A 25,310-nucleotide genomic window follows, 5' to 3' on the forward strand; every position below is an offset into this window, starting at 1 on the left:
TAGCACAATCTACAGCCAAATCAGTCTTTGACGGCGCAGTAAAAGGCGGTTTTGGCATAATAATTAGGACATATTGAATCATTATCTGAAGGAACATCTCACCTTGCCAGCCTCAATAAGACTATAGAACTTGTCCACTTCTTGGTTGAAACCAGTCACTCGTATCTCTCCCTGTGGAAAAATATAAATATTTAATTTAAAACAAAAAAAATAGGTCCAAATGGTTTCTAAATCAGGAGATGTTTGGTGGGGGTTTTTTTTGTTTTTTTAAACAAAAATTAACAGTCAGAATACAAATACACTTACACTCTCATCAACAATCTCCATGGAGAATAGCTTGCCATCCCCCCGAGAGTTGCTCCACGTACGAATGGAGCTCTTGTTGGTCACACGAGCGCGGATCGTCCACCTATTACAAAAAAGACAAATCTGAGCTTATCATTTCTGCATTCTTCATTTTTCGGGCACCTTGAGCCCAGATGTCAGCTCCACACACATGTAGGGATTCATGCACTTGGTATTGTGACCTTTTAAACATCTGCCCCCTAGAAGACCTTTGCATAAATATCACTGAGCAACAACATCATTAAACCCGTTTAATTCACTTGCTTCTTTTGCAACAGGTTTTTCACAGACATTTTGATTACCATTTAGAAAGAAAATAACAGATGTACTTTAATTAGCCTAATATTAAGTTAATTGTGCCAGCAGTATGAGCTCTGCACTGGCATTCCTCTATAAGATTTGGTCTATGGTTAGTAGTGCCTGTGTTGGTTGTTGGAAAGGCTTGTGCAGTCTAACATGCATACATTCATATTGGGTTGTAGTCTCCTTAATCCATTTTAAGACAGAAACTGACCATCCAAAAAGTTTTCCAAACACGTGTTCCATGCAACACTGTAGAGCCTGACCAAGTCTTGGCTATTTAACATTTGTGTGTCACAGAATTGTGAACCTTAGAGTCATAATTACTTCCATCAGTCATGGCACCACAGCTGAAGCGATCAGTGAGAAGGGTCCCAGGATATGTCCAGAGTTTCCACCAATCACCATCGACACCCACGGCAAGTCTCCCTTCGTACCGAGCCCCACAAAGCCACCCCTCAGATCCCATCCTTATTCCAAAGTTATGGATCTGGACATCCGAATTCCATTATCAGTATAGTGGTACAGTGGTTAGCAGCGCGGGTCCTGGGTATAAATTCAGGGAATCTGCACGTTCTTCTGTTCAAGTGGATTCTTTCCGGTTACACAGTCCAAAGACAGTGTGATAAACACGGGTTTGGTTATTTTAAATTGGCCACCAATAGCTATGATAATTAAGGACTGAATTAAGGATTGAAATGTAATTTAAGTTTATACCTTCTACTTTATTTAGGGTTTAGCAAAAATACTGCAATAATGTTTAGGAATTATCGGGCTCAAAATTACTGAATTAATGACTCAAAAGCAGTTTTAGTGCCAGCTGTTCCCTGGTTTTCTGCTATTTCATGACAAACAGCATCTCCCAAGTATTAATTTTGCATTTCCTAACTGCGCTGACAAACAGCTGGCTTAATGATGGCCTCCTTTCCTCATATGAATACTTCTTTGGTTGACATTCAGTTTTTTGCCATATGTACACAATGCCTTTTTGCTGACCCAGAAATATCAAATATATAGCATTTAGAGATTAACGTGACTGGCAAACATACTTACTTGGACTGGTAGGGGTTGAGGCTTGCAATGGGCACAACTTTGGAGCTTCCCCCTGGAGTATTTGGCATAACAGATGGAGCTTTCTTCCCAAAGTCTCTGTTTAAACCTCTGTTCACTGCTGAGGGAACGAGGAGAAAAATAAATGATCAATGAAGAGCAGTGATGAAGAGTCATGAGAGAGGCACATTATTCAGAGACAAATTACAAAAAGAAAAAAAAACATCCAGTTTCTTTGGATTGCAATTGCTTGATCACTGTAATTACCTCGTATCATGAGAAAGAAGTCCATCCCCCCAAAACCCAACAAAAACAACCCATTGACTTAAAAGTACATTTACCATCACTGACTCTTGAAACTAGCAAGCAGAACAACTCAAACAGGAAACAAAAATCCTGTCAAGCCAAGTTGTTGGCGATGTGTGATCCAGCATTTTGGTGAGAAGGATGATTCACATTTCACAGAATCAGGGCAGAGTGTGAAATGCTATAACAAACTGGAGCTGCTCTTCCCCCGGAGAGCAGTGCTGCCTGACTTTGAGATTTTCCGTTTGAACAAGCGCTGCACATTTGATTTGTGTGCGTCTCACGCGGAGGATTAGAGTTCAAAGTGTCCACTTAAGTCCTCCCACGTTGCCAACCACTGCACTTCTGGTAATTAAGCCCCCAGATCAAGCAGCACACACAGAGAAATGAACAATGACTGTGCTGATGAGGAGGGTGGTTGCCACAACCTCAATTCCCACACGGCAGATTAGAGGGACGAATACCTGCTATGACACACTGGAAGACCGCAAAACCCTTATGATAGCTGGACTGCACACCTCACCTGGTCCAAGCTGTCCGCTATGCTGTGATATACTGCTCATCTCTGACATGATCAAGTGACAGTGTTTCAAAAGCAAATTCAATACTTCATCTCTTTCACACTCTCCTGCGAGTCTGTGTTGCTGCGTGTTTGTTCAGTAGCGCTTTCAGTCAAAGGAAGATAAACATGGTGATTGACACACGCAGGCACAATAAGCTCTCCATCTAGACAAGCTCAAGTAGCTCTTGAATTTCATGATGCTACACAGTAACATGAAACAAGACAGTTGGAAGATGTGTGTCAATAATAGGACATTTGAGGCAGCCAAAAAGAAAAATATTTCACAATGGGGTTGTCAAAATTACTTAAGTCCCATAAATCTGTGGGTCACCCAGAATACCACAAAGCGAACGGAAAAATGCTACCACCTGGTGGTCCTTTATGTACTACATGCTCACAGTGTGTTTTTCTGTTCCCATATACAACCTCCAGAGCTGAAAATTGAAGTAAACATGGAAAAAGTTGAAGTTCCTCCAGGTGCCACTTGAGGCTGGTCACAAAACTGAGTCAAGTTTAAATGCCCAATTTTGCAGCATTAAAAAAAGAAAAGAAAAAAATCCTATGCAGCACTCTACTCCCTGAGTTACGCCCTAGCCCTCGTACAAAAAAAAGATTTTGATCACCAAGGAAAGTTTCCCCATTTACAACAACTCTGAATGGGATTTTTTTTTTTTTTTTTTACATAACTCAACCACCTGGACAGTTGTATTAGGGGTAACACCACACTGATTGGCAGGTGTACCAACACAAGCTGCTTTCCAGCGTTTTTTTAGTCCCTTCCTTGACACTAATGAGCCAGTGTGTGTGTGTCTGCGAGTTGCACTCAGTTTATGAATGCCGCGTGCTCACTAAACTAGTATTAGCTGATACATTAAAAATCTCACCCTTTCATCCACATAAAGGTAACTTCTGACAGTGTTAAACCTTCAAAATGTGGAATCCAAAGCCAATGGGTGATGTCACAATGACCCCCCCCCACACACACACACACACAAATCTTAAGATTTCATTAATTTGAATTCATTTTCAAGATTAAAATAAACCTTTCACTCACCTTCATTTCTGTTCTGTGGCTGCAGCGGGGGTCGGTTTTCAGGGACAGGAGCTGACTGCGGGCCTTTACTTTGCCCTGTAAGAAAGACCTGACATTAGTGTTACCCTGCAGTAACAGTATGACCCATTATGTGTGACTAATGCATCTCTAAATTAGTCCCACTTCATAAGCGTATTCACTGAGCACTGCTGTAATATCAATGAAGTATATTTCAAAGACTTACCCTCAGTGTAAGGAGTAGGGTCTCCTATTCTACCGGCAACATCTTTTGCAGGCTTAATGACATCAATTTCCAAAATGATTACTACTCGTCTGTAATGAGACATGTCCATTAACAACAGAAAACAGCCCTCTGCTCCGTATTTATTCATATTTAAGTGTTTTTAAGGCCTGCTTGCTTCCATTAAGCCGAGAACGTTAAAAAATAAATAAATAAATGTGCAGAAAATGTGTCTACCGTCCATCCTTCAGTATATTGGTCACGTGTCTCTTCAGATTACAGATGCAGTTTGGGGCCAGTATGTTTTCCTCAGCCATATGGTTCAGCTGGGTGGAGAGCATGAATGCTGCAGACGTTTTAAGAGAGGAAAGTCAGACAAGAGTGACCCAGGTTCCCCCTACTTAAGAGCCTCTTGAGAGAAATAGCTTCGTCTTTAACCCCATGCAAGTAGTCAATTTAGTAGAACATCTTTTTAAAAAGCCAGTTAAAATGTAATTTCATGTAAGAGATTTGTCAGAAAAAACTCGTGACTCTCAATAATTTAGAACAGATGGTTAAAATGGGTACATGAACATGTTTAAAACTTCAATGCAAAATACATCAGTGAATAAACTTAATAAAAACCTCACATGACAGAGTGTGCCTTCCATCACTCATCATCACCCGAAAGCGAGAAGGACCATTTCCTCCATCAAGCTTGCGAATATTCTGAAAAACAATATATGAATAAAACTGTTCAATAAATTAAAAAAAAAAAATAAAAAAAAGACAAAAAAAAACAAAAAAAACATTTTTTGACCAATATTGTGTCCCTTATGTAAACTTACACATTCTGTGATTGCATTATTTAAAGTATAGAGGATATTTAGTTATTGCCTATGGGCCTGTACTCCTAATTCCCAGCTGCTTTTACAGTGAGATGGATTCAGTAAGGATGATTTTCCTGTAGTCTTTCCTCTTAAGTAAAGTCACTGCTCAGAGAGAGGTTTTAACTAAGAAACTGTAGCCTTTTGAAGTCTTATAGTGATTTGTCAGACCTGCCCCTTAAGAGGGGTCAGTCCCTAAAAAAAATTTAACCAAACCTTTTACCATTTTTAAACATGTTTGAGCCCTCATAACATAACCGCAGGAAAGTATGTGTTCAGGGGGAAAAGTCAAGGGCCATCAAGTTATAAGATATGAACTGAAATACCTCAGTTTGATATTTAGATTTTTATAAATTCAGTAAAAAGGACTGCCACAAGTTGAACGTGGAATGAAGCGACAAACTCCCAACAGAGCATCCAACTGTGTGACTTGATTATTTACTTTTTAAAGTAAATAATCGGAAAACCGACAGAATATCCAGTGTCCCATTGTTTGTTTGTGCTCCTGTCACAGGCAATAACAGTCGAACCGACAGCAGTTTTTAATAGAGCTTTTCAGCCCTGTACATATATTTAGCTACTAAGTTAAGAGGGCTCAAAACTGACGCAAAATCTCGACCCCACACACTACACATACTTTCAGGGACAGAAACCAGCTTGAAGATAAAACCGTGCAGGCCTCCAATAAAAAAAAAAAAAAGTTAGGTGGGGACTACGGATTGATTTTTCATGGAAAGATCTAGAACTAATCCAGCTTTGTTTTGCGGAATTCATCCCATCTCATTTAAATATATGTGGTTGTTGACGGAATGGTGTAATATTAAATATACATTTTCAAAAAAATAAATAATTAAATAAGTTGCTACTCACCACTAACTGAAGCACTGCGTCGCTGACACTGGTGCCATTTGAAAGAGCCTATAAATACAAACACGTTCAGATAATAAATTCTACATTTAATACAACTATTGTCGAAAACAAAACCACCCTTTTCCTCCTTGACTTTAACACATTTAGCTACAATCACAGTTTTTAGAAGACACAAACGTAAATAACCGCTAATATCAAATTAAGCTACCGTCGAACAACGTTCGCAGTTCTGATTACAGCGGATGCAAAAATATGCAAACAAATGTACGATAGCGAACAACTCCACCTAAACAAAGACACCATTAAGTAGACGGCGCCAATTTACATTGAGCTTCTACAGCTTGCAGTATTAAACGGCGTAATATTTATGCTGTAAAAATAAACCATACCTCTATTGTTCCCTCCGAGAGTTTCGTCATGGCTGACAAAGGGTGATTTTAGCTACCACAACAAAAGAAAAATATCTGAAAGTTTTAACAAGACAGAACCTCGGTACTACTAGCACTGACAGTAAGCAACAAAATTATGAGCGTGGCGCCAACAGCTTGTAACAACGCGCCAAGGCGCGTATGCGCTGCCACGACTTCCGTTTCCGTTTACAGATCTGCGTTCAGTTTAGCCTTTCTAAACATCGTGCATCTGCGTGTCTTGGTTATACTGAAAACTGATCGGAGATCAGCTTCGCTAAAGTCACCGCCAACAATGACGTGACGTCAGGCGGGTTTCATGGTGCCTTCCTATTTATAGGAAACTGGGATACTTCAGACTTTATCGTAACATTTTTTGTAAGATACAAAGAAATCCCTTAAGGAACATAGATTTGACAACATTATGTTAATATTTTTATTTGCCAAAAAAAACCGAACTGTAATGTTAACTGAACATCTGCTTCTTTTCTTTGCATTTAGGAAGATCGTGTCCGTCAAGTCTTTTTCATAACAATCACAAAAAGAAAAATGGTGAGGTAGAAGATACCACTTCATTACCTGAAAAGAAGAGGCAAAGACAATTATCCACAGCAAGAAATTGCTGAGACAATATATGTAAGAATACTCCCTACCACTGTTTGCGTCATTACATTTTCCCAGTTTTAGAAATGCAACAACTTACAACAACCTTTTTCTTTTAAAGATATGTCATTTTGAAAAAAGAATGAAGGTTTTCACCATGACTTCACCTACTTCCAAGCTGCATGGTGAAAAACAAGGATCTGAAAAAGTCAGCGTTTCGGTCTGTAGCCAGGGTCATCCACAGGCCGAAACGCGCTGGTCAAGTAATAAAGTTGTAGTCTTAGTGTTGCTGAAGCTTCGACCTGTTTTCACGATGTGTCACAATGAAACTCATAAGCATGACGTGTGATTCAAATCAGTTCAGTTTATTGAGTCATTACATCAAACCATCCAATACACATACTGATTCAGTAATAATCTGACACTGTAACCAATTTACTTTGTGTTGAGATCAAAATGTATGTGCCATCAAATTGAAATAGGCTCAGTATAAGCAACAATGACTATACTTTTTTTGTTTAATTATTATTTTTGACAAGGACATCTCATCTAATAGCAACTATATTATTTTAAAGGAATACTCAAGTTTTGGGCTCCCCATTTTGTTCACAGAATCAGTTTTCACAAATATTTTGATTGAGCTAACTAATAGTCTTTCCTGTACTGGTCTGAGTTTCTCTGGAAGAGCTGTAAAGGGTTTTAGTCCTTACTTAGGTGGGCCTCCAAATTGGGCCCCATCATTCTTGTCAATGGGAAATCCCACTTTATCCTTGCTTCCAAATTCCCCTTTCTGTAGGACAGGAGCTCCAGGATTGGGGTTGTTGATTACACCCATAAAAATCGGTATTTTAGTTACATCATGCATAAGTGCAAAGAAGAAGGGTTGGCTGAGATGGAAAACTGGATTGGATGCCCTTGAAATAACCACAGTAGTAGCTGCAGCTGCCTCTGCACCATCCTCATTTATCTCCATGCTGGACTTATGCATTACACTGGACACCAGCAGAGGGCCATCTGAAATCTCAGCCAAGTTGGGAGAAGAAAATATCTCACCAAGGCCTAACAAAGAGCACAGAGTATAAGGTCAGTTCATGGGTTAAATGTCGCTACCTTTATCTCACACAAAGTCCAGTAGTTTCATCAAGCAATAATGTAATGTATAAGTCGTGAATTATAAATGTAACACTAAGTTCACAGAAAACAGGTCTTACCCAATTTGATAAAGACATCTTTTAACTCTTGTCCATACTCTAGTTTGAATTTGGGGACTTTTACTTGAACTGCCCTCTCTTTGGGCAGTCGATTATACAGGTTAGAGACATCGATCTTTGCAGCAAGTGAAGAGATATTTGTCTGCAAAGACATAGGCACAACCACCAACAAACTCATAGACTTCAGGAATGGGAAGCTCGCTACCTGCACAAAGAAAAAGAATGGCGCTTTAGTAAAATGGAGGGTATCCAAGGAATTTAATTTTCTCTTCAAACATTTGAGGTTTGAAAATATTTTTGTTTTACCTGAGCCTCCAGTTCATGATCAATGAAGAAACTCAAGGGATGTTTGGCATCTTCCATTACCTCTACATCAACCATGTGCTGTTCATCGAGATAGAACACACCTCTGGAGGTAAAGCGGGGGTCAAATCGAGCTTTCCACTCTCCTGTGGGAGCAAAGGAGGGAGGATCTTGGTTTGAGATAGCAGCAAAATGTAAAACACTTTGGAACACAGTCAATTTCACTCGGGATTAGAAAGGAAACAGTATCTTATAAAATGGGCAGAATTTTACAAATACAGTGGCATTTAAAAATCTCACTCACCTTTGAAATGGACGGCATTAATGAGCACGAGAAGCAGATTGGGAGGTAAAGCAGAAAGGAAGTCAGCTATCTTTCCTTGAGTTGCGTTCTCTACCCATGTGTTTATTTGCTCCAGATTCTCCAAGATTGCTGGTTCCGAGCGATAAAAGCGGTGAGACTCATTGACAAATACTTCCTTTGGCTTAAACCCTAAAAACATAAACATCCCGACTTTATTTCTCCTAAATACTCTCAGATCATCTTTAAGGTGTAACGAGAGAAATTGTTTTAAAATTTAAAGACACAATCTTCTCAGTCATAACCTTCACGCAGAAAGATACGTGTGGCAATGTGTAGATCACTGTTTTTGAGCTGCATCAAGATACTATGCAGAGACTGGTGGTAGCAGGGGAGAGTGTTTTCATGAAGATGATGCATCAGCAGTTCCCTCGTCTCATTTACAGCACCTGTAAAAAGAGAAAAAAAAAAGAGGGGTACAATTACTGGATGAGAAATATGGTGTTCTCTAGACAACAACAAACTAGGGTAAGTTGCTGACACAATTCATCAGATGTGGTAACACCATATAAAAATAACAACTCGCTTAGATAAAATATGATGCAGTAAAAGCACATTAACAAGACATGCATACCTAAAGCCAGCTGGGAAAGGCCTAGAGATATGCTTAAAGGAGATATGATAATATTTGGCTGCTCTGGCGTCATCTCCAGGTTCTGCAGCAGCTGCACACCCATTTTCTGAATGGCAGCAGCAACAATTTCCTTGGAATGTGGGCTTCTGCCAAGAGACAGACAACCCCCATCATCTTCTTCTGTCGACGAGGCTCCAGTGGGCCCACTACTTGTTGTAGGTGGTTGATAGGATGTTGTAATTATAGAGGCTTCTGTAGTACCGGCGGATTCTGGCTGTGCTGTACTGCTGTGTCCTGTTTCCTATAGACACACATCAGAATTCCAAAGCTTATTATTTTCCAAGTTGTTAATTTAGGAGTCCAGAACCATGACCACGGAAAAACAAAAAGAAAGAAAAAAAAAACAGCAAAAGCGTTTTGACTCTAACCTCCTCTGGTTTTGTAAGAGGCACCAGCGAGACTGGTTGATTTTCTTCCACCTCAGCATTCTGTTGAGCACAAAGATAATATACGGTAGATTAACAATCGGCACAGGCACAGGACGTAATCATCCAGTATAATCTTAACAGTGATTTTTTTGAGATCTTTAAGAGGTTTACAGTGGCTCCTTGGCTACAGAGATAGATCAACAGGAGTGTCAGGCAGAGGTCCATTTCCTCACAATGCAACTGTGAAAGAGAAAATTAGGTTAACGGCAAAATTCTATATCCTGCTTAGATTTTATGGATCGACACAATTACCTTTCATGCTCACTGCAATTTAGCATGCTATGCGATAAAAATGAGTATGCCTCTGAAAGCACCATATTCATTCTTCCAGCTAATAGTTACAAACTACTGAAAAAAGAAAGACATTAAGACACAACATTCCTCACCTTTATTTAGAATTACTTTGATGGATTGTCTGAAAGAATTGAGCACTTTCACTCTACTTAGTTGCGCTCACTTTCAAAGGAAATCCCCAGAAATGTGCCTAAAACACATGTGGATTTCAACCATAAATTGTGTACTTTCAAGTATTATTCAAGTTGCCAAAGCACATTATAATAGAGCAGATTAATCTCTAAATAATTATTTGCTTTACAAATATTTTGAAAACCATTTGTACTGTGGTATTTAAACATGGTATGGAAATCTAAGTCAAATGTCAAAAAGGCATTAACTCGGATTGCAACATTACCTCCCTTGCAGACCTTATACATGAAAAATGTTAAAACAGTGATATTTTGTGTAATCATTTAAGTCTCTAAAGTATTCAAATGTGCAGGAGTGTTTAAATATGTATGTCTTACCTTATATTTAAATTAGAAAAAAAACTTGCTGGCTTGTCCAAAAAAAGAGCAACTAAGTGCGGCGCATGTCAGGATTCCTGGGAGTAAGAGATTGGCATTTGCTCAGCAAACAGTTAAATATCAACTTAGATTGATTGGGGCCTCATTTAAGCCACTATTTGTTTGTAAATGTAGCTCTGGAAACTCTTGCAGGGTTAAATGTTGAAGCTAAACACGAGCAGCTATTTAGCACGTCAGTGGGGAGGTGATAATTTCATGACGCATTTAAATCCAAAGAAAACACGGCAACTTATTGCAAAGGTCTGATTAATCCAGCTTTGTGTCAGTAAACAAATACAAGTTGCTTATTTCAAAGTAATACATTTGATGTCAGAGAACACACCCCCACATTTCCCAGAAGCCCTGGATTTAATCCATGATTAACTTAAGATCTCAGGCAGCAAAACCAGAGGCTTCGGTTAACAAATCACTGTTTTGTGTTGTGACCAATAATGCCCTTTAGATTCTCAAAGAAATATATATATATATATATATATAAAAAAAAGAAACTCATCTGTTGGACTTGGTCACATTTTACCACTAAGCAAAAACGATATCTTTCAGATCACATGACTGCAGTCTGCAAACACAAAGAGGACTTTGTACAATCTGAGCTTTAGTGATTCAGCCAAGATCGAAGGACATGCTAGCAGTCAATGTATGTGAATCACAGAACAACTGGTACACACACAGAAAAACATTGGAGTAATTTTTATTAATCCAGTTAATAAATACGTTTTTCACTGACTTCTTGTAAAATGTTCGGAGACAGAATATCGATTGTAACCAATTATCAATGTGCAACTACAAACTTTAAAACAAAGTTGGTCATTTTATGGTTGCGCTTTCACTCTGGATTTTCTAAAAAACAAAACTAAAACAAAAACAAAAAATTCAAAACATGTAGTACACTTAACAATTTTGAACTTTAGGCAAATAATTAGAAAAGTAGGCAAAGAGCAGAGCTTTCATAGTTAAATGCTACTAAACTTTGAAAACTTGAGGTTGGGCTAATTTTAAGGAGCAAAATTTCAACTGTATGTTAATTTGCATCACACCATGACTACATTATACAATACATTTATTGATCTGTAGCTTCTGTTGCCATCTCAGCAGTTTTCAAGCAGTTAAACATAATGGTTAAAATACAAAAGCAGTTTATCTTGGCATTGACTGTTCTGATGCTAGCTTTTAAAGTCAAAAATTAGAAGAAGCTGATTACAGAAGTCTCTGCAATAGCTGGCAAACCCACTTAAAGCAGCATCTGCCGGATTGCGCTTCCAGTGTATTGTTGCTACAGGTTTTTGTGACGTGTTAAATCAAGAATACCTAAACATTGTTTAGAAAATCCCAAAGCAACTTCAAGTAATTTATTAGTGGATAAAAAACATTCAATCTTTAAAATCTGAGTGAGACTCTAAATGTTACAATTCAGGCCATACTTGTGCAGTAGAATAAAGGCTGTGCATCAGTCACTAACTTTTTAATGTGACAACTTAAGTGTCTCCTCTCTGAGAAGATACACCAAGACTGTCATCACAACAGCGAGTGTACTTTTATTGTTCGTGATGTATACACAAACACTGAAATATCTAATGAAAAATGGAGCAACACTAACACAAACAAAGGATGTGATCTACAAATACTGCATAGTTTAATCAGTGCATTTGGATACATATTTGTTCTATCATGAGGGAAAGAAAAGGTGAGGTCAATGTATTTTTGGTTTTGTTATGCATCTATTTGGAAAAGTGTAAACACTACATAAGACCTTCCTGAGCTTGTCTTCCAATTCATTCCTTTGAACAGAATAAGGAACCTAGTCAAAAGAATAAGTGACCTTGTCTATATGAGAATCTCCTCGTATATACATCTATAGGTTTAAAAGAACAAAATAATAAAGGAATTCAATATCAATGTACATGATGCATGTCAATAGCCTCAATGGCAATATGCAGTAGACATGAAACTTATACAATGCCTCTACTTGTGCTGCCTCATTCAACAAACAGTTTAAAGGATATGACAACCTGCCCTATCAGTATAATTGACCAAAAGCACAGAAGGGACAGAGGAGCTCAGACACTTGGCATCTGGCATCTGGCATGAATAAGACACTTTGAAGGTCAATGCAGAGAGTGTTTAGTATAGCTTGTAACTATTGATTTAAGCTAATAACCTAATGGCACCGTTCTCAGAGCCCAGCAGCAGAAGCCTCTTGGTGGGCAGGACCGCAAGGCTGGTCAGAGTACCGCGGAAGTTCTCCGTGCTCAGTTTTGTGCTGCTAACGGGGCTCAGGGAGATATCAGCCATAGAGTACACTCCGATCTTATTAGCCACTGTTCCCGTTACAATCTCTGAACCGTAAAGGTCAAAGGCGTGGATGGGGTCGGATGGTGACTTGTACAGGCGAAGAGGCTTGTGTTCCAGATCTTTCCACACAGTCAGTGTGTAGTCAGTGGAGGAGCTGATAACAATATTTGCTTCTGCAGCCTGAAAAATAAAACAAGAAACAAGAATCAGTGATTGCGGATGTCGTGTCCCAGTAAATTAAAACAAAACAAAAATTAGGAAAAAAAGACTAAAATGTCAAATACAGCAAAATCATTATAGACCTTGCAAATACTCTAAAATTTAAGGAATACAACAAAAGATGAGCTGAATAAACACAGAGAAACAGACTCTTAGTAAATAAAATTAAATGGCAAAGGGGTTTTATTTGAAAATATCTTTAAAACAGAAACATTTCACATATATTCAAACAGACAAAAATCAGCCTTTAGCCTTGTTTATATTAAGTTTCTAAATAATCATTTACTATCAGTAACTACCATTGAAAAACAAACAAAAAACAAAATAAATAACAACCACCGAATAACATGTTCTGTATCCATAGATTCCTAACCTTCAGTTAGAAGCAAGGAAATTAATTTTAAAGTACATTTGGAATAGGCTGCTGCAGGTAAGAAAAAAAAAAAAAAAAAAAAAAAAAAAGGGGGAGGTCCGAGTGATGTGTGTGCACCAATGAGAAATCTCCGTGGTCTTTCTAATACCTAACCTGTGTCCATATTTGCCCAAACTTGTGAGTTTAAAACTGGGGCCCTTATCTCTGACCTAATTTGGGGTTAAATAAAGTTTGCACTATGTTGACAACATATTTGCTAGGTACAACTTTCACCATCTCTGTGCCCCTTAGTATCTCTGAATCACTACCTATGGGGAATACCAAAAAATAAAAGACACTTGACTGACTGTTTTAATATTTATTTACCTGACCACTGAACAACACGGCTACACTTCCTGGCTTGAGTAAATTATAGTTTAGGAATCCAACAGCAAAAAAGTCTGACCCCTTTTTTGGACAGTCCTGGTGTCAGGCAATATCTGTAAATCTTAAATAAACGCTGGTAAATTATCACTACTTTATTACTACACTTATCAAACTAGAGGTTAGATGCACATACATAATAAAATGCATTATTCAGTAATCAGAGGAGGAAAATGCGATGATGCTGCTATTATACCAAGTACATCAAAAACAGTTCAAGTAGGTAACAGAACAAAATTTTCCATTTTGTGTCTGATGTAATGTGGGTCACTCAGAGCGATGGAGTCTATGCAACTGACGAGCGATTAGCTGTGCACTGCGTGGGCTGTGTGGTCATCCAGAAGTTTCCACTGTTTACCAGAAAGCCCGATAGTGATTTTGTACAGCCCAGATTCAGCTGGTTGAAGTGTACAATGAAATGGTTACATTATACCAATAAATAACTGCAGGGGTCTTGGATTTTATATAATCCAATCATCTGACCCCATACTAACTGCTCCTGGTGACAAAATAAAAAGTTTGACCAAAGCAGAGACCAATATATGTAACAACCTCATGATTCCCATGCATCCAGCCCAAGTCTTCTGTAAACAACTTGACTGGTACTTGGTGTAACAAAGGCTACATTCACACTGCAGGTCTTAATGCTCAAGTCCGATTTTTTGATCAAATCAGATTTTTTTTGTCTGGTTGTTCACATTACAAATAAAATGTGACAGCAAACGCGCTCTAGTGTGAACGGTTCACGGCCCTCAAGGCGGCCCGCATGCGCAAAAGACATCACAGCCAGGTGTGGGTTTGTCGCCCAAACTCATCATAAAACGGACAGGTGACTCGACCACGTCCGCTTTGTTTATATCTTTAGCTTCTTTAAACTTGGCTCTGAGGCTCTTCACTTTCCTCTGACACTGTAGCCACGTTCGCCTGTGCCCTCGTTCAACCATTTCTTTGGCAATGCACTCGAACACAGCCTGGTTACGATACGACCCTTCAAGTTTAGCTTGAATGGAATTGTCACCCCATATGCTAATCAAGTCCAAAACCTCAGTTTCTGTCCACTGACTCCCTCCGTCTCTAGTTTCTGTCGCCATGCTTTATCGTTTGTCTTCTCCGGCGCTGATAATTGGCGTCCGTCTTGTGTCAGTGACGTGAAAGATGGATTTAACGCGACATGACCATTCAAACAGCAATCACTTTCTAAAACATCAGATATGTATCGGATTCAGATCCACATACGAAAGTGACCCAGGTCGGATTTGAAAATATCGGATTTGTGCTGTTCGCACTGTCACACCATGATCGGATATGGGTCGCATAGGGTCAAAAAAGTCAGATTTGATGCGCTTTCGCCTACAGTGTGAACGTAGCCAAAGATTGAGGTTCATGAATCAAAGTATCATATACATTGAGAAAGTATTATTCTAAGCTGAATAAACCTTTACCTTCTTTTTATCTACATTTGATCTATATTGAAATAACAGCATCACACAGTTACTGCAAATTTGTTGACTGCACATCCATGATGTCAAACTCCTGCTCCACCACATTCCAGACGTGCTCGATTGGATTGAGATCTGGTGAATGTGGAGGCCATTCGACTACAATGAACTCATTGTCATGTTCAAGAAACTAGTTTGCGCTTTGACACAGTGCATCATCCTGCTGGAAACAGCCATTAGAAGAAAAGAAAATTTTCCTTCACCCCATTATACCACCACATTCAGCCTGCTTTCATGTTGTTTATGCCAAATTCTCACCCTACCATCCCAATGTTGCAGCAAAGAGGAGACATTAGGCAACAGGCAACATTCTTGCAGTTTTCTATTGTCCAACTTTGGTGAACCCATTTAAAAAGTAGCCTTAGTTTCCTATTTGAAGTTTATTGGTGTGGTAAGTAGCCATCTGCTTAAAGGTTTGATACTTTGTGCATTCAGAGATGCTCTTCTACATTCCTTGGCTGTAACAAGTGTTTGAGTTACAGTTGCCCTTCTGTCAGCTGAAAGCAGTCTAATCATTCTCCTCAACAAGGCAGTTTAATCAAGTTAACTGATAATTTCTCTTTTTCAGACTATTCTCTGTAAACACTAGAGATGGTTGTGTGGGAAACATCCCAGGAGATCAGCAGGTTCTGAAATAATCAAACCAGCCCATCTGGTACCAAAAACTATCCTAAGTTCAAAATCACTTAAATCACAATTCTTTTCCATTCTGATGCCAAGTTTGAACTTCTTTAGTACCAAGTAGTAGTCTGAAGACATAAATAGGTGTACTTGACAAATTGGCCAACGCACGTATATAACAACAGTCAAAATCTGACTACATACTCCCCTGACAACTCAAGATGTCACCCAGACATACCACCTTACCCATTTGACTGAAAGGTGACTGAAACTGCATACACCACATACAAACTGTAAATATACCTTCATTTGGAGTATGTCTCCTTCATGAGCTGGCCAGCCTTTCAGTACAAGCCCTGTGCGTGCATCTAGCAGAACAATGAAGCCAGATGAAAAACCTGCCGCCACTGTGCGTCCTGAAGGGTTTACAGCCAGATAACGGATGAGCCCAGCACTCACATTGTTGTATGCCAGACGAAATTCATGCTGAGTACATGGGGAAAGATTGCTATAATTATTATAGTAGAGAAGCACAAAAGAGCTATCGTTTTCAAAACATAGTAATGAAAAATAATTGGTGGGTGATGTATAAACTAGGCCTTAACAGATAGATTGAAATTGTTACCTGCAAGCCAGGCTTGCGAGGATCAATGAAGCGGAGAACAGAATCTGCGCTGCCGTACACAACACTGCTGTGTGGAGCAGGCATGGTGGTGACAGCTGTAATGGGATTCTTCCCATCCACGGCTTCATGCAAGCGGATCTGTTTGCCTATGTAAAGGAGATAAAAACTTATATTTAAGCTAAATGAAACAGTTGAACTTGTGTGTAGTAATGCACTGCAGTTCATCTCCCTACCTGTATACTGGTCCCACAGGTGTACGGTACCATCACAGCTGACTACCTCCTGTGAAGCCTCCAGCTGTCCAACATAGAACACCGACTTTCGATGGTCGTTGTACGTCAGCCTGGGCTCCACATCCTGCGTACCATCACCGTGGTTATACAGCGGCCAAAGCTTCACAGTCTTGTCTTTACTACCAGAAAGAAAGTAATCCTCTCCTGCAAGAGGTGCCAAACACTTTGTGGTGCCCGAGTGACCCAGAAAGCTCTGTAATCTGATCTGATGGAAGTGAAAATGTGGATCTTGTTGATTAAGACCAATTTCATACTGCCAGTAGGCCAGCCAGTTGCCCTGCAGGGAGCGGCTACTTCGGGGGAGCTCCTGTTTCAAGACGCTGTCCTCTGGCGTGGGGCTTGTCACCCAGGAGGAGGAGAAAGAAGCTGCACCAGTGGATGGTGTTGAGAAGGTGGAGGCTGTTGTAATGATAGGTGTGGTATGACCAGAGCGTCCCCAAGGGTGAGTCAAGCCAACGTTTGAGCAGCCACCATAGTCAGTGTCTCTGGATACTTGAATTCGGTTTCCTACAAGGTGGCTCCCAAATGTGCCTGACTCAGGAAGCAAGTCTCCTTGCAGGGTGGAACTAGTTGAGAGGGATGGAAACGTGCTACAATCCACACGTCTGCCAAAACCAGAGGGTGGAAGTGGATCCACCCTGGATGCTATGGTGGTTGTTTCTTGACTCTGACTTACACTCTGATGGTAAGACTGGGCCAACTCCCAGACCAGCTCATGATTAGGAACTAGTTTCCGGATTGCTGTATCACCTAGAGCAATGACAAAAGAATGCTGTTTTATCTCTCTTTATTATTAAAAAAAGACAAACAAACATTACTTTTAGCACAGATAATTTCCATTAGATAAAGTATTACATTACAAAACATAAGACATCTCCTACCGATGAGGCAGTAGAAGGGGATGTAAGAGGCATGAGCCATTTGAGGGTTAAATACAGTCTGCAGCTCTTCCAAGACCCCCAGCTCATATGTCACATTTGACTCTTCAGTGGTACAGACATCTACCACTGTGACTTCTCCCACAACCCTGCGAGGGGCGTTGTTGAGCTACAGGATAAAGACAGACTATACTGACATATTTGACATAACTGTCATTTTAAATTGTATTCCTTTCTTGCAACTCCAAGAAATAACTAAAATACACCTTTACATTTATTAAAAAAAAAAAAAAAAAAAAAATTATAGGTTTCTATCTAGTTTTTTTGTTTGTTTTACTGTTTTGTCACTTCGTGTCAATTATTTCTCATGAAGCTATTTGTGACAAATTTCTAGTTGAAAGCCTTTTAGAAAAAACAAACAAACATGCAACATAACACTCGCCAGTCATTATGTATTAGTTGTTGGGTTATCCATCTTTGTGGGGACCAAACTGAGACCCTGACCCTCTGTGTCAGAGTTATGATTTAGTTTTTGGTGGTCAGCATTTAGCTGTGACGGCTAAGGTTGGAGATTTTGAAAAAGCGCGTGTGTGTGTGTATGCGTACCTGGGGCTGCAGAGAATGCAGTAGCGAGAAAACAGCAAAGAATCGACGCAAAGTGTCAGCCATATGCTGCTGCACCATTTCCCTCCCAATGCGTAGACAGATGAGAGCCATCAGGCTGAGTGTCTTGAGACAGACAGCAGTGCGTGTCTGAACTCCACTGGGAAACCTACAGAGTACAGCAGAATGGGAAGAACAAAACAAAGGATAAACAGATCTAATGTAACAGGTTTTTTTTTGTTTTGTTTTTTAAATAATCATCATCATCTTTCTGAAACAAAATTTAAAGCTTTTTCACTTCAAAACATAACAACAGCTCAACAAGTTAAAGAAAAAAAAATAAAAAAAAAAAAAAGCAAAATCATCCAACAGTTTGCTGTTTAAAAAGGTTTTACTGAATTCTGGAACCCCTTCAGTGTCTATTATACACAGTTCATATATACAACTTTATATACAAGTACATTATATATATATAATGTACTTGTATATAATTTAGTTTGTAAATTACCCCATACGAGGTGTAGTAAGCAGGTCCAACAATGGCAGAAGAATATCCTGATTGATCTTCATAAGCATGTCCATTAAAGTGGTATCAGAGAGAAATACAATGATCTTCTGTGTAAGTGCAACAGCTCCAAGCAGACTTGCTTCCTTGCGTGTGTTAAGACGCTGAGAAGAGGGTGGAGAGACCTGGAAAACATGAACATTTATTAAATGAATAGCATATTTTCATTTATATTTTTACATCTTAAAATACATTTGCTTTCCCATGACAAAGAAAACTAGCCTCAAAATGCTAATAGATGGCTTCATGTGTAATTGTCAGAAAGAAAAAAAAAAAAAGTCTATTGTTCCCTTCTTACTAGATATCCAATATAAGGCAGGTACTGGTAAGTCAATACAGGCTCTCCATAAAGCTGAGCTATATAGATGAGGCAGTCCAGCACAGGCCCTGCAGTGTGGTCACCCACAACCGGTTTCTTCTCATATACACTGCCCATTCCCACACTCTCTAGGCTGCTCCCGTCAGATGTCGGGGTCACAAACTGGTGATTTTGAGGTCCTAAAGGCAAAAAAAGAAAGGAAGGAAGGAAGGAAGGAAGGAAGGAAGGAAGGAAGGAGAAAAAAAAAAAAAAAAAAAAAAAAAAAAAGACGAGGAAAGAAAAGGGAAAATTAAAACAAAACACCATAAGATATAACAAGAGTTAAGAAATGCAAAACTCCAGAGCATCATTTTATTAATTACCAATTAGACAATTAAGCTTTACCTGTCATAAATTTACATACCAATGTAACAATTTGTGAGCAATCGCAGCAAATTTCTGGCTACATATCGAGATGTCACTGTTGGTCCAAGTTTCGCTGACAGCCATCTAACTGTTTTGCAGACTGTATCTGTTTTTAGAAACATGATCAAAATATTAAGATACTGCCACTTTATGTAAAAACATATAGAATGAACCACCGTCACTAACTCACCAAGAAGAATTTTGTGCTCTTTTCCCTCAGATTCTTCTGACGGATCATGGTCATCCTCTTCGTCTTGTCCTTCCACAATCTCTTTCTCTGTCTCTTCCAGTGTCATCCCATTCACAAACTCACCCTCTAAAATGGCAACTGTGGCACCTGAAGCTTCTGTGCAACCAGAAAGAGTAAGCTCAAGGTTGAAGACTTCTGGGTCATTTGTCCCCTCTTTATCCTCACAAGCATCTGGCCCCTCATCTTCCTCCAGCTCTCCTCCCTCCTCTCCTTCACTGGTGTGTTTCAGGTCCTGGCTGCTGTCAGCTGATTTCAGGCTGGTTCGATCCCGCATTGAGTCCTCACCCAGAGAGAGTTCACTTGCGCTACTTTTGTCACTTAGTTTCCCCACACTGAGAGACTCTTGGTCTTGTTCCCTGGCTGCAGAGTTCTGACTCTGCTGTTTCCCAGTAAGCACCCCTGCTCCGCTGTTGACATAAAACCCATTCTGAAAGTCTTCTGGCTCCGAAAGAAACACTTGGTCACTAAGACTGATGCTGCCGCTAGCCCCCATATTACCGCCAACAGACCCAGACGTTGGCCGAACCTCACCACACTGAAACTCCTCTTCTTCCTCCTCTCCCATATTACACATGCCATTTCTCAACCCTTTAAAAGGTTCCGTTCCAGAGCCTGAGTTGCAGCTTTCAAAGCCAGTGATGACCTGGAGCACATGGGGAAGTAGGCTGGATAGAAAGGCCTGCAGGCCCAGTCTCACAATCAGCTGCAGAACGAAACAGTCAGTATAAAGATAGAAACGGCCTCGGAGGCAGTGAGGGCTTTCATAAACATTAATCAGCGGTTTCAGTAAGTATTTGTTTGCATTTCTGGGACCCAGTACTGTAGAGATGGGCTCAAAAAGGTACCAAGATGCATAGACAGCAGTGGACTCCTCAAGCATGAGGGCTAGAATAAAGGGCAAGAGGATCTCAAGACCCTCTGCTGTGATGTTACTCCGCAGCAGTGCTTCAAGCTGTTGCCACAAGTGAAAAACAACATCTCTTCCTTGAAGGCTACTAATATTTTCCATCTTAGCATGGTAGGAAAAAATAAAATGATGAAGTGCTGCAAAATAAGAAGGGAAAGGAAAGGGAGTGATGACAGAGTTCAGTAACTGAGAGGGGTTTGGAGGAGGCAGACCATTGAAGATGGGATCATATTTGAAGAGGAGAGGACTTGGGTAATCTGATAAATCTTTGTTTGCCTCTCCAGAATGTTTCTCTATTAGCAAAAGTGTCTCAAGAGCATGGTGCAAACACAGTGGTACATCACGGAGGCTGGCAGAGCATAGCTTTATAACAGCTTGGAAACGCTGTTTGAGTGCAGTATCTGGTTTCAGTCCCCTTAGTTTAGTGGCATAAAATATCTCAGCGATGAGAACACCAAGAGCCTGCATATCTCTTTGGTAGAGATGCATAAGAGAGGGGAGGGATTCACTCATCAGGTCAGATCGTACACTAGAACCCGAAGGATGCCATACATCAGCGTGCAGACTTTTTACCAGAAAATTGTTCAACTTCTCCAGCTCTTCTAAAGGCTGAAATGGGTTAAAGCCTTCAGGGAGAATGATCTTCATTTCCTCTGTACTGGAGGCAGTCACACTTCCTTCCCCATGCTTTTTGTTCATCGTCCCACCTCGTTGCAGCATGGCACTTCGGAAACCAGGACCAACACCACTTGAGAGGTCACCAGGGAATGAACCTGGAGACTGAGATACAGTAAGTGCTGTGTGCTCTCCTCCTGTCTTTCCACCTGATGCACTAATACCTGGCATTGGCACAGAGCAAGATGCAGAAGTGGATGAGCCAGTGGATGCTAAAGAGTCCAGAGCTTCTGTACCTTGTTCAAGCTCTTCATCTTTGTCCACTGTGGTCCAGCCACTGGACTCACATCCTGTAGATTCTGGCACCATTCCATCCAAAGTGTCAGCCAGAGTCTCATTTGGAGTGATGGGTAGAGAAGGCACAGTAAGGGCAGCAAGGCCAAGAGGAGGAGGTTCTGCTGGGGCATACTGAGAAGGAGATAAGCGAGGTGGGTGTGGCTGGTCAAACAGCTGAACTACACCATAAGTAGTTAGATGAGTATGGTTGTCCACGAGATGCAGGCACACATTCTTGGCCTTGATAGCTTCTTTACCTGACAGCTTATAGCCAAATGTGAGATCAATCCAGTGATGCAAATGCTGGGACACCTCTCTGCTCTCCAGAAGCCGCCGATGGACCTCAACGAACTCTTCAGAAGACTTGCACCACGAAGGCACATCCAGGTCTGGCATGTCAGGGTGAATTGAGTGGAAAATGGAAGGGTCTGTGTAGAACTCTGGAATGCACTCATCAGGGGTCCAGCCCTGCATGCGTTCCATACTGGCTGGGTATTCATTGGGCTCCCACTGGGATCGAACATGGCTGCACAAAACTGACTTGGGAGTCTGCCTGGCTTTGTAGACATAGTATGTAATGTCTGACAGAACATCGGATATGTGATGAGGTACATGGAGGTGGTCAGACTGTCCTGCACCAGCACCACCTCCACTGAGGTCTCCACCGACACCCCCTCCACCAACCCCACTGCCTCCTGCAGCTGCCAAAGCCTCTTTGGTCATCTCGTATGTAAAATCCAGTTGCTTATCCCCTTTATTGAGCCTGAACTTTGACCTCCTGAGATCCCGAAATTTTCCCTCTGGCACAGTGAAATCCACCACCCAAGGCAGAACTGGGTGATAATTTGGGTCTCCTTCTCGCCGCCCCGCTAATCTGTTTAGTTCCATCAAGTAGCGGAAGTTACTGACCCGTCCATGGACCCAGTCCAGAACCAAAGTCCTTAATTCATCAAAGCAGTTTTTGCAAAGTCTTTTGTTCTCTTGGCTCACACACAGAATTTCCCTTGGCAGGACACTTTTTGGCTCTTTTCTGCGACTAACATTACTTTCTGCATCCCCTTCTGTTCCCAGTTCCTCATAATGAGCTAGGTTGAGCTTTAGGCGGCTGCACAACTGATCATCTACTGTTATGTCCTGAAGAGACAGCTCTCCACAAGATAGGCCTGCTGCATGACATGCCTGCATAGCAATTAGAACCTGGTAGAGAATGAACAACACTTTGGCATTGCTGTTAGCAAGCTTGGCTGGGCTGAAGGAGACAATATCACGAAGTGAATACTGAGTGTAAGGGAGAATCACATAGAGCATTTCTGCTGTCTCCAAAAGACATTCTGCAGGCAGAATGTTAGGACACAGACTGTCTGACTGGGATTTGGAAAAACAAGAAGAGCTAGATGGCAAGCAGACTTCTTTCTCCTTGTCTCTGGCAGGAGAAAGCAATGGAGATACTTTTTCAGTTGAGATAAATGTGGAATTAAAGAGCTTCTGTAATGCATGACGTACTGCATCTACAGCTGCAACATGCATCTGTTCACTGGCTCCTGAATATGGCCGCACAAGTTGGTTATGAGCTTCACGCCATAGATTCCTGGAAGAAAGAAGAAGGGCAATGAAGACTGTTAGGCATTAAACTTGCTCTTAGATCATAACGCCTAATGTTGTTAGGACTGCATGATTAAGAAATGCCTCTAAGTAATGAGTAACCATGTCCTAACTAAAGCAAGTAATAATACCTAACACAGCTCATTTAATATGAAAGCATTACACACTAACATATTAGCTGTGGACCTAAACATATTTTCATTACTGACTAATCTAACAATTTTTAGTAAACTATTTATTGAATAAAAGCCCTCACAAATACTCTCTCACAGTCTTTCAGTGCTCAACGATTAATTAACTTGATCAGCTCTACCCAATATTGCAGAAAATGTTTTCTTAGACAAATAATCTTAGCTTAATCAGGATCTAGAACTACAATAAGGTGGTAGGCAAAGATATATTTTGCATTAGAATTTAAAATTATGTTGAGTACCTGATATTATGCTGTGATACACTCTGCATTGTTTTGACGTAAGAATCCTGTGACAGAAATTCCATTTGTTGGTGGCATGGCTCTTTGGCCAGTCTGTAGCTCAGCTTACTTTTCCTCAAACCCTGAATGCACACTCTAGTCCACCCAGGGGGCAGTTTCGCCTGAGAAGACTGAAGGTATGTGCAAATTTCTGCCTCACTGATGCTGTCAAAACGGGCACAGCGCATGACTCGCCCCTCTCTTAGGCCCATCACCCAGCGCACAGGAACAAGGGCTACAAGCTCTTGAGGACGGCGCCCTGGGCCTTGCTGCCGTCTTTCAAGCCCCAAGTCTTTTTCAACTGCATGCATCAGCCAATCCATGGTCAATCTGCAACTGGTTGTTCTCACTTAGTTTTCAGCTACTTTCCACTCGCTGTCAGCCACTAGAAGTTTTCAGTTTTCAGATATCCATGGAGGAAGATATAAAATCACCAACAGCAAACGTTATCTCCTCATCCACCTGTCCCTTTAAAAAAGAACTGTAAAGTATAAACAGACAGTTAGATGAGCAACCACTGCTTTCTACTTCTCACATAAAGTTTGAGCTCAGCTCACATGACTCAAGTTCTACCCGACAACAAATCTAATCTGCCCTGTGGGCAGGTTTTGAAGTCACTGCTTTTCATAAATGCTCACAGCTTGCAGGCAGATATGACACCAAAGAAACAACAATTCCCAATATAAAACGACTCTTTCGGGGATGAAAACTTAACAAATTCACGTAACTGTGTCTACATTATGGAAACCTTTTTAACATATTAAGTAACTCAACGAACAAAGTTAATAAAAACCGTCGGTAAGGTAAAGAAATGACCATTAGGGAAGTAACGTCGAAAGTTATCGCTAGCTAACAGTTAGCTTAACAAAGGGACTAACCTTACGAGGCATACCTGATGGAAGCAAAACGCAACCATGCAGTTAGTTGCTGAAATTTCTAGCACAAAGCTAAACGAAAGCAACTACCTCGTTAAACAATAACTATAATGCAATTGCAGACCAATTGCCACCAACGTATAGCTCACCTCTCACCACTTGTAGCAGTTGACAGCTAGTTAGCGTTGAGCTAACAATGCACTCCGGTTCCATGCATGATGAGTTTGTCCGACATTAACTTCATAACACTTGGACATCCTGCATGATGACATGTGTTTGCTTCATTTTCTGGCATTTAGAGATGAGTGTCAGCAGCCAGACGACAGTCAGTCAGCCGATTGTGTTTTGCTCTGAGCTATTTGGAGCCATGTTTTAGAAGCGATACCTCACGTGACATAACACCAGGCCCCTCTCATGTGATTGCTACTGATGTTTGCTCCCTGCAGCTGTGACGGCAGCGCTTCCTCTGCACTACACCTATATTTGCTCTTCAGCACTTTATTCTGCCATAAACCGCAGAAGTAATGTTTGTAGTTACCTTTTTAGAGAAGATGTATTGACAACCTACTTTTGATGTAATACATTTAGGATAATATATTAAAGGTAAAGAATGTCCGAAATTTAGCCAGTCCTCTTGGCACATCGTGGTTCTTTATGCATTGGTTAATAATACTGTTTACTAACAATAAATCCCTCGTATTACAGAGACACTAGCACTACTATTAATGTCTAAATAATATGGATGAAATCTAGCC

At 40.5% G+C, this 25,310-nt stretch overlaps 3 protein-coding genes across 7 annotated transcripts in view; all 3 read right to left on the minus strand.

The window, feature by feature from the left end:
- The window catches only part of rpa1 (replication protein A1), a 28,099-nt gene extending 21,950 nt beyond the window's left edge, over positions 1-6,149 (minus strand). Inside the window, exons 1-9 of one of the 2 annotated variants that reach the window (XM_040008691.1) lie at positions 5,963-6,149; positions 5,574-5,621; positions 4,467-4,545; positions 4,075-4,183; positions 3,841-3,929; positions 3,618-3,692; positions 1,699-1,813; positions 307-409; positions 103-171 (exon numbers count right to left, since the gene is read on the minus strand). In XM_040008691.1, the coding sequence (XP_039864625.1) occupies positions 103-171; positions 307-409; positions 1,699-1,813; positions 3,618-3,692; positions 3,841-3,929; positions 4,075-4,183; positions 4,467-4,545; positions 5,574-5,621; positions 5,963-5,992 (717 nt within the window). In that variant the 5' untranslated portion in view covers positions 5,993-6,149. Of the gene's footprint in view, positions 1-102; positions 172-306; positions 410-1,698; positions 1,817-3,617; positions 3,693-3,840; positions 3,930-4,074; positions 4,184-4,466; positions 4,546-5,573; positions 5,622-5,962 lie in introns of both variants that reach the window. The other variant, XM_040008690.1, reaches the window with a different exon arrangement.
- Positions 6,150-6,927: 778 nt separating this feature from the next.
- serpinf2b (serpin peptidase inhibitor, clade F (alpha-2 antiplasmin, pigment epithelium derived factor), member 2b) lies at positions 6,928-10,608 on the minus strand. 2 transcript variants are annotated; one of them, XM_040008693.1, is made up of 10 exons: positions 10,324-10,608; positions 9,907-10,004; positions 9,632-9,700; positions 9,461-9,520; positions 9,033-9,333; positions 8,704-8,847; positions 8,402-8,590; positions 8,101-8,243; positions 7,795-7,999; positions 6,928-7,642 (listed from the first exon to the last, which is right to left on the minus strand). In XM_040008693.1, exons 3-10 carry the CDS (start codon positions 9,683-9,685, stop codon positions 7,290-7,292), a joined length of 1,449 nt encoding a protein of 482 aa, XP_039864627.1. In that variant the 5' UTR covers positions 9,686-9,700; positions 9,907-10,004; positions 10,324-10,608; the 3' UTR covers positions 6,928-7,289. The 2 variants fall into 2 exon arrangements, with proteins under 2 accessions (XP_039864627.1, XP_039864628.1); XM_040008694.1 differs by lacking the exon at positions 9,907-10,004.
- A 450-nt stretch (positions 10,609-11,058) lies between these two features.
- Positions 11,059-25,029, minus strand: wdr81 (WD repeat domain 81). Of its 3 annotated transcripts, none has more exons than XM_040008688.1 (12): positions 24,712-25,029; positions 23,642-24,161; positions 19,689-23,194; positions 19,497-19,604; positions 19,073-19,272; positions 18,718-18,899; positions 18,213-18,378; positions 17,610-17,775; positions 16,669-17,478; positions 16,436-16,581; positions 16,114-16,296; positions 11,059-12,855 (listed from the first exon to the last, which is right to left on the minus strand). In XM_040008688.1, the coding sequence occupies exons 2-12, from the start codon at positions 24,001-24,003 to the stop codon at positions 12,529-12,531; spliced, it is 6,156 nt and encodes a 2,051-aa protein (XP_039864622.1). In that variant the 5' UTR covers positions 24,004-24,161; positions 24,712-25,029; the 3' UTR covers positions 11,059-12,528. The 3 variants fall into 3 exon arrangements, with proteins under 3 accessions (XP_039864622.1, XP_039864620.1, XP_039864623.1); XM_040008686.1 differs by having other exon boundaries at positions 24,705-25,029; XM_040008689.1 differs by lacking the exons at positions 23,642-24,161; positions 24,712-25,029 and having other exon boundaries at positions 19,689-23,029; positions 23,110-23,194.
- Positions 25,030-25,310: the final 281 nt, after the last annotated feature.

This window comes from Simochromis diagramma, unplaced genomic scaffold (genome assembly GCF_900408965.1).
Source record: "Simochromis diagramma unplaced genomic scaffold, fSimDia1.1 OVJJ01000344.1, whole genome shotgun sequence".
Classification (NCBI taxonomy): domain Eukaryota; kingdom Metazoa; phylum Chordata; class Actinopteri; order Cichliformes; family Cichlidae; genus Simochromis; species Simochromis diagramma.